This window comes from Thalassophryne amazonica, chromosome 18 (assembly GCF_902500255.1).
Source record: "Thalassophryne amazonica chromosome 18, fThaAma1.1, whole genome shotgun sequence".
In the NCBI taxonomy this organism is placed as follows: Eukaryota; Metazoa; Chordata; class Actinopteri; order Batrachoidiformes; family Batrachoididae; genus Thalassophryne; species Thalassophryne amazonica.
In genome coordinates, this window is record NC_047120.1 from 67,180,498 (window position 1) to 67,189,061 (window position 8,564).

The 8,564-nt window shown below is 38.0% G+C and overlaps 1 protein-coding gene across 1 annotated transcript; it reads left to right on the forward strand.

Moving 5' to 3' along the window:
- The first annotated feature begins 2,354 nt into the window (after nucleotides 1-2,354).
- On the forward strand, nucleotides 2,355-5,584 carry foxl3 (forkhead box L3). Its single transcript, XM_034194138.1, has 3 exons — nucleotides 2,355-2,555; nucleotides 4,130-4,298; nucleotides 5,032-5,584. Exons 1-3 carry the CDS (start codon nucleotides 2,449-2,451, stop codon nucleotides 5,494-5,496), a joined length of 741 nt encoding a protein of 246 aa, XP_034050029.1. The 5' UTR covers nucleotides 2,355-2,448; the 3' UTR covers nucleotides 5,497-5,584.
- Nucleotides 5,585-8,564: the final 2,980 nt, after the last annotated feature.

An 8,564-nucleotide genomic window follows, 5' to 3' on the forward strand; every position in this document is an offset into this window, starting at 1 on the left:
TCTATGGCAAGATGCATTATCATCTTGAAAAATGATTTCATCATCCCCAAACATCCTTTCAATTGATGGGATAAGAAAAGTGTCCAAAATATATCAACGTAAACTTGTGCATTTATTGATGATGTAATGACAGCCATCTCCCCAGTGCCTTTATCTGACATGCAGCCCCATGTCATCAATGACTGTGGAAATTTACATGTTCTCTTCAGGCAGTCATCTTTATAAATCTCATTGGAACGGCACCAAACAAAAGTTCCAGCATCATCACCTTGCCCAGTGCAGATTCGAGATTCATCACTGAATATGACTTTCATCCAGTCATCCACAGTCCATGATTGCTTTTCCTTAGCCCATTGTAAGCTTGTTTTTTTTCTGTTTAGGTGTTAATGATGGCTTTCGTTTAGCTTTTCTGTATGTAAATCCCATTTCCTTTAGGCGGTTTCTTACAGTTCGGTCAGAGACGTTGACTCCAGTTTCCTCCCACTTGTTCCTCGTTTTGTTGTGCATTTTCGATTTTTCAGACATATTGCTTTAAGTTTTCTGTCTTGATGCTTTGATGTCTTCCTTGGTCTACCAGTATGTTTGCCTTTAACAACCTTCCCATGTTGTTTGTATTTGGTCCAGAGTTTAGACACAACTGACTGTGAACAACCAACATCTTTTGCAACATTGTGTGATGATTTACCCTCTTAAGAGTTTGATAATCCTCTCCTTTGTTTCAACTGACATCTCTGGTGTTGGAGCCATGATTCATGTCAGTCCACTTGGTGCAACAGCTCTCCAAGGTGTGATCACTCCTTTTTATATGCAGACTAATGAGCAGATCTGATTTGATGCAGGTGTTAGTTTTGGGGATGAAAATTTACAGGGTGATTCCATAATTTATTCCTCAGAATTGAGTGAGTCCATATTTTTTTCTCTCTGCTTGGTCTAAAAAAGTAACCGTTACTGACTGCCACAATTATTTTTGATTTCTTATAGTGTTTCTTAAAGCCAGAAAGTTGCCATTTGAAATGACTTTAGTTTTGTGTCATGTCTGTGATCTGCTTTTTTTCTACAAAATTAAACAACTGAATGAACATCCTCCGAGGCCGGTGATTCCATAATTTTTGCCAGGGGTTGTAGTTTAGTGATTCACAGGATTGCTAAAAAAGGAGTTTGAACATCATAGTTTTGAGTTTGTAGCGTCAACAGAAGATGCTACTATTATTGTGAACACCCCCCTTTCTACTTTTTTTTATTAATAGCCCAATTTCATCGCCTTAAGAGTGTGCATATCATGAATGCTTGGTCTTGTTGGATTTGTGAGAATCTACTGAATCTACTGGTACCTTGTTTCCCATGTTACAATAAGAAATATACTCAAAACCTGGATTAATCTTTTTAGTCAGATTTGACCGCTTATGGGCCCAGCCGCTCCCATTTTGCAATATATATACACATAACTTCACATGGATAAATGATGGACTGTTTTGTTTTTGACTGCAATCACCAAAGCAGTTACGAAAAGTCCAGTTTTTTGCCGGTTCCCAGTGGAGAAGCAAAGACGAGGCGAGTGGGAGACGTCATGTGGGTAAGTGGTAGCTGACACAGTTAACCAGAGTATCTGCGTTCTCTTGCCTGCAAAGCCGCATCGACACTTTTGAGCTCCGGGTCATAAACAAACCACAAGTCATGTCCCCTTTCCCTCCATCGTCGTCACTTTTTTTGCATTTTCACTTTGTTTGCTGTAATTTGCCCAAAAAAGTCAGAGAAAGTGTCACGTTTCTGTCCCCGGAAATAGAAAAATTACGTCATGTGTGTCATATTTGACCCCTTTAGGTTCCAACCTCAAACGAGGCCGCGGTGTCCAGTACACCAGCACGTCCCTAATCACCAAAACTATGTCCTAAATAAGGTCTCGCCGACTCCTGGATGAACCTGTCCCAGAGAGCTAGGATCCAGTGGGCAATTGACTCAATAAAATGTTGCTGACAGAAAACCGGTGAAGCTTACTTTTTGTACACAGAAAATTCACAGAAGGTATCGATAAGGGAATCAACAACGGCATCAAAAAAATCACTAAATCACACCTTTTCTAGTTTATGTGCACAAGGGAGATAATCACGATAATCATTTGTTACTTAAGTGGAAGGTTAAAATACTTCTTGGGCCACCCCCCAGGTTGAGATATTAATTTATACTGAAATGTTTCCATTTTTCTTCACTGCTGGTGATAAAACTCAAATAGCTGTTTTTAGGGGATTCAGATAAGGAGGTTGGGGGGGCGCACAGTTAGGAGCAGGATAAGTCCAAAGAGCTCAGAGGGGTGGTCCCGAGTGGAGACCTGCAGTTGGGGGGAGAGCCTGCCGGCAGGCGTCATCATCTCAGTGCCAGCTGGCTGAGCGGAGCTGCGGCTGCTGGGACTCGACCGGGTCGACTCTTCACGTCCCGAATCAGACTGAAGACATGTTCGATACGTCTCACTATCCATTCAACTGCTTCAACTACGACGGGGATGGATACCCTTCATCGAGCACCGACGAGGACAAGAAAACGTGCAGACCCGCGTACAGGTACGACTGACCGCCAATTCAAATGAGTGACAGCGCTGTACAAAAGTTTCAGGCACCCTGGACGCATCCCCTCTTATCTGAAACCACCTTCAAGTTCATGGAAGGAATTGATTATCAAGTTTCTAACTTCATAAAAAAAAAAAAAAAAAAAAACAATTCTTAAGTCAAACTCTCAGTAAATTAAACCAACTGCTGATAATTACTCAGCAATTATCGTAAAAACCTGATTAGACAAATGTATATAAAACACAAGTTATATAGTTTTGAATGGTAAACATGGTCAGACTTTATATCCATCCATCCATTTTCTTCCGCTTTATTTACTGATAAATATTTGACAGCTTTTTACTTTTTATCAATTTTACACACGTTAATGTATTAGACTTTAAATTTAAATAACAGGGTTTTTTTTTTTACTCATTTTCAATGAAATAAAAAAAACTCCATTGTTTGCATTAACATTAGTTTTTGAAATTGGTTGAACATATAAATATTCTCAGATTTTACTTATATTGATAAATGTTTGGCAGCTTTTTAATTTTCTTTTATGAAAGTCTTACACATGTTAAATATATCCATAACTTTTACGGTGTCAAGTACATGTATTAGACTTTAAATCTAAATGATAAAGGTTTTTCTTATTTTCACTGAAATAAAAAAACATATACTCCACTGTATCATTTTAACATTATTTCCTATGCTTTCTCATTCAGATTGGCTTTCCCCAACAATTTCATAAACATATACTGCTCTGAATAATTAGAGGAACACAGTGTTTTTGAGCATATTACAAATAAATAAAACATAAATACAGCATGATGGCTTTTAAAAATGAATTTGACTCATTTTTAAGTGTGAATGTTGATTTAGTTTATGTCAGCATTACTGAAGATATTTTATATTGCATTTTACTTATTTTCACTTCAATGATTTTAATGAAGTTCTAATGTAGTTTAACAGGATGCATGCTATATTTTAAGATATATATTTTTTCCTCTTTATATCTTGTTCATGAGGATGCATACTGTTTTTGAAATTCATATTCCTCTTTATATATATTTTAATTAAGATACTTTGTACATTTTCTAGCCTTATCTAGTTTTAGAGGACATACTGTATTTTTAAATGTATTTTTTGTTTTTTACCTTCCTCTTTTCGTGTATTTTGTATTTTTTGTCCAGTTTAGTTTACACTTTTTCCAAGATGCACACTGCATTTAAAAAATATTTTTACTTTTAATTATTAACTGAACCAATTTAAATCAGACACACTTTGTAGCTTAACTTAGAATTATTGTATTTTAAAATGTTTCCATTGTAAACCTTTTTAACTTGTATTTTTCAGAGATTTCACACAGTAAGTATAATGCATTTATAAAAAGTATTTTTACTTGCATTAAAAAATTTAAATGCAAAAAAAAAAAAAATTAAATTTAAAATGCAAAATTTAAAAAAATGTAAAAAAAATTTTTTAAACTTGTGTTTGTCAGATTTTGCAGCTTTATCTTGTTGGAAAAGCTACGTCATGTATTTGAATCCGTCATTGTGTTGAACAGTTTTGTGTCTGTGTGCCAGCTACATTGCTCTGATCGCCATGGCAATCCAGCAGAGCCCGGAGCAGCGGGTCACTCTGTCAAGCATCTACGAGTTCATCATGAAGCGGTTTCCTTATTACCGCTCCAACCAGAGAGCCTGGCAGAACTCCATCAGACACAACCTGTCGCTCAACAACTGTTTCATCAAGGTACACATGCCACCGGACCCAAACAGTCAGCGCACTGAAGGCTCAGTCAGATCTGCATCCTCGTCTCCAGACCTCTGTCGTTACAATATAAACGAGATTAAAGCATATTTCAACACACCCACATTGTTATTTACATTCTTTTTTAAACTCTTGAATGTCTCTTACCAAACTTCTTAATTTTCTGTGAACTTTAATTTATTTCTAATTTATTTTTCAATTAATTTGAATAATCTGAATTTTTCACTGATCAAATTGGTATTTTTTAAAAATCTTTTCCCCCTTAAATATTTCTTATTATTATTTCAATATTCATCTTAGTCTTTACTTTTACTGTAAAACTTTAGATCGCATTGGTTGTGTACAAATGTGCAAAAGTAAAAGGCATATTTAACGTGCCTAAAACTGCCAAACAGCAAACATTTATATATAGAGGCAAAATGTGTGATTGCTTTAAACTTAAAAACATTTTTAATGTGTTAAAGTGGGAAAAAGTATTTTTTGATAGTTTCAAAATCAAATTTTGTGAAAATTTGAAAACTAAACAAAAGCCAACAGTCAAACATTTTTGTGACTTGAGTTTTAAAATGTTTTAGACACACTTTAGATACAAACCGATCACTTTAACAAAATTACACTAACTGACCTGTAGTGACATTATAGGGGAGGGGTCAAAGGTCAGCGACCTGTGATTGTTTTCATTAATACCGCTACGTGTATCTTCTCTGTGAACCAGGTGCCTCGGACAGAAGGGTACGAGAAAGGAAAAGGAAACTTCTGGACTTTTGCCACTGGCTGCGAATCGATGCTCGACCTCTTTGAAAACGGCAACTTTCGCCGCCGCCGCCGCAGGAAGAACATGAAAATGGGCCTCCGTGATTCAGGAGACACACCTTTCCACCTGTTGGAGAGCCACAGCAATCAGCACGTAGGTGCTGCACGGCGACCCGAGCCCAAATCCACCCTGTGCCCTTTGAACCCTGAAAGGCCCAATCCCCAGTCGAGCCAGCTCATCCCGAACCCCGTCCAGGGGAAGCCGGAGTCAGAGATCAAGTTTAGCATCGACTACATCCTGTCCACCCCAGATCCACCTCTGCCCGGCTTCAGATCCCCACATGGTAACATGCCCATAGGGCCCACAGCGCCACCTATACACATGCTGGAGCCTCAACACCTCAACCTGCACTTCTGGACTCTGTGAGAGACACAAGGACATCCAACTTTAGTGACTTGATTATATAAACGTGTGTGTGTGGTTGGGGGGGGGGGCACAGACAGTGTGACATGAACTTTACCCCAAATGTTGCATTTAAACAGGAGTATATATATATATATATATATATATATATATATATATATATATATATATAAAAAATCACTTAGAGAAAAAACAAAGACGGTCCTTTGTAGCATTTTTATGAGCTCAGATTAGGTTTGAAGATGTGTGATATGAAGACATAAAACACATTAAAATACAAATTCCATTTCTTTATTCCAATATATATATATATATATATATATATATATATATATATAAATTGAGATGCATTCTTTAAACCAAATTATTTGTCTTATGATTTTCCCATGATGCCTGCTGTCTTATCCAGACAACTCAGTCACAACGGCTCAGTATTTATTCTTTTTCATTTTATTAAAAGGGAGCATATTGTACTTAAGTACATTTAAGTACAAATGTGGTTCCTAAAAGTACCACAGTTCTATGAGTGCTCTTATATCAACAGCACCGCTTTAACCCAAACCTGCACTTGAAACAGCTTGTTTCTGACTTTTAGAACATATGTCCCAGAAACCCATTGAGACAGAGCCGACCTGCATTACTAGAACAGAAGGTGATCAGGAATCCGGGCGAGAAAACTGAGAATGTGAAGGTGATTTTCTACAATATGAACTCTAATAACCATCTTATTGGATCTGAGACCACTTTGTTTTTAAATTTATCCACTGAACATTAAAAGATGGATGATAAACCACAAATCAAACATTTTTAATGACAATAAAAAAAATCTAAACAACAGTTTTGTTTTTGCTTCCATTTTTCATGAGGTGAACTAAAGATCTAAAACATTTTCTATAAACAAAAGAGCCATTTCTCTCAAATATTGTTCACAGATCTGGGTTAGTGAGCACTTCTTTGCCAAGATAATCCATCCCACCTCACAGGTGTGGCACATCAAGATGCTGATTAGACAGCATGGTTACTGCACAGGTGTGCCTCAGGCTGGCCACAATAAAAGGCCACTCTGAAATGTGAGTATAACAGTATTTATGAGAAATAGTCTTTTGTGTATATAGAAAAGGTTTTAGATCTTTCAGTTCAGCTCTTGAAAAATGGGAGCAAAAACAAATGTTTATATTTTTGTTCAGTGTAGAAAACGGTTGGCGTGTCAAAAATTCTAACGTCAGGGAAAATGCACTAACAAAACATCTGCTGCTTTTTGCAATTTCTAAGTATGTGGTGCATTGACCCTTCATTTTTAAAAGATACTTCCTCTAGTCTCCCCTAATACACCATCAAAATGCTGTTTCAGTCAGATGAGGCGCTCTTTAGCTCTTGCACCAAAACTAAAATAAAAATGGCATCCGTAGTGGCCATAATGTATAATGGCTATATTTGACAAGACCTTTCGTCAGTGGCTTCAATGGGGCGTTCATTAGTTACTGTGTGGAAACAAACAGCCCGACTTTGTTGAGTGAGGCATAAAAATGTGTTTATCGTATCCACCAATGATCACTTTGACCTTTCAGAGTAAGTGAAACCTGGAAGAAACATTCAGATGATGTATTTCAAGGGTCGTATGTGGCCCTCGGGCCACCAGTTTGAGTCAGTAAAAATAAAGCAATGGTCTCCCATGACTTAGATGGTCAATTTTCTGCCAATAATTTTCACATAGCTCACTGTCTTAATGTGCTGTCAATGTTTGCATCAATCACAAATACTTTCCACAGCAAACTAACACACACATGCATCTGTTAAAAGAAAAAGTAGTTCCCCGTTATTCCACCTTTAAAGACCTCCACTTTTTTTTGTAAGTTTTGTCACTGACCTTTTGAAAACCTGATTGACTGACACTTAACTCCTAATCCAGTCACTCATAATTCGCCACATAATATTCATACACAATCCTGACACAACAGAAACCTGTAAAACAAATTTATGCTTTTTTTCCCCTCCGCCCACCGGGGAGATCAATCACAACGTGCTCCTGCGCTGTTGAAGGGACATTTTTCAATTTAACCTTTATATTATGTCTTGGCAAATGTCTCAGAAGGGTTTCAACACACTTAACATGAGTGGCATTTAATATAGTGCAACACTTGCAAGGTGAGGCTGAGATGTGACCCTATTTAAATAAAGGGGCCCCTGCCAAAAAAAAAAAAAACCCTTAATGCCAAAGCACCACCTACATCACACACACACACCAAAGCCCCACGACACATTTCTAATTAAACACACCTTATGCTTGCTTGCAAATTCCCCTCATCGATCTGCGCATTCTGTGCGTCTGTATGTGAACTGCCCCCCAGCAAACGTTCGCACACGTTTATGGATCAGCAAGTTTCCATTAACAAAGTTGTTGATGTTGAATAGCGAGCTGCTGCCGCCACGCCTCGGACGTATTTGGGTAAATTAACTTAGCATAAAGTGCTCCGAGGCTGCAGGGCTCTTCTGAGGCAGCTAAAGAGGATGCAAGGCACCAGTCAGGCCCGAAAAGTCAGTGCACATGTAGTCAGTGAAAACGCCGCGCCACATTAAAATTACTTCAAATATTCATCAACCCCCCCCCCCCCCCCAATTCCCCTTTAATCCTTCCACATTATTTTGCCAGTTGCTGTATAATTACTTCCACAATAAGGCCGTGATCACGTTTACTGTGAGGCTCCTCTATGCTTCCCAGCATGCACCTGTAAGCGCAGCGGAAAATGAGCAGCTCAGGGCAACAAGCAGAAGAACCGCAGGATGCGCAAACGGGCAAATCACTCATCTGCAACGATGACTAAGTAAACGGTAAACACAAACAGGTCGTTTAGTCTTGAATGAAGACAGAGAAATATTAGCTGTAATTAGAATACGGCTGTTGACCTTTGACCTATGGACACTGCACAGCTACTTTTAGCAGCTTCCGGGGTGCACTTTTATAGAATACATTTTATGCATTAATAAAACAAACAATGCAGCCTGTCAACACCAGAAAGAACAGATTAGATTTTTGTTCCATGTAGACCACGAGAAAGACATCGGTGCTCGGA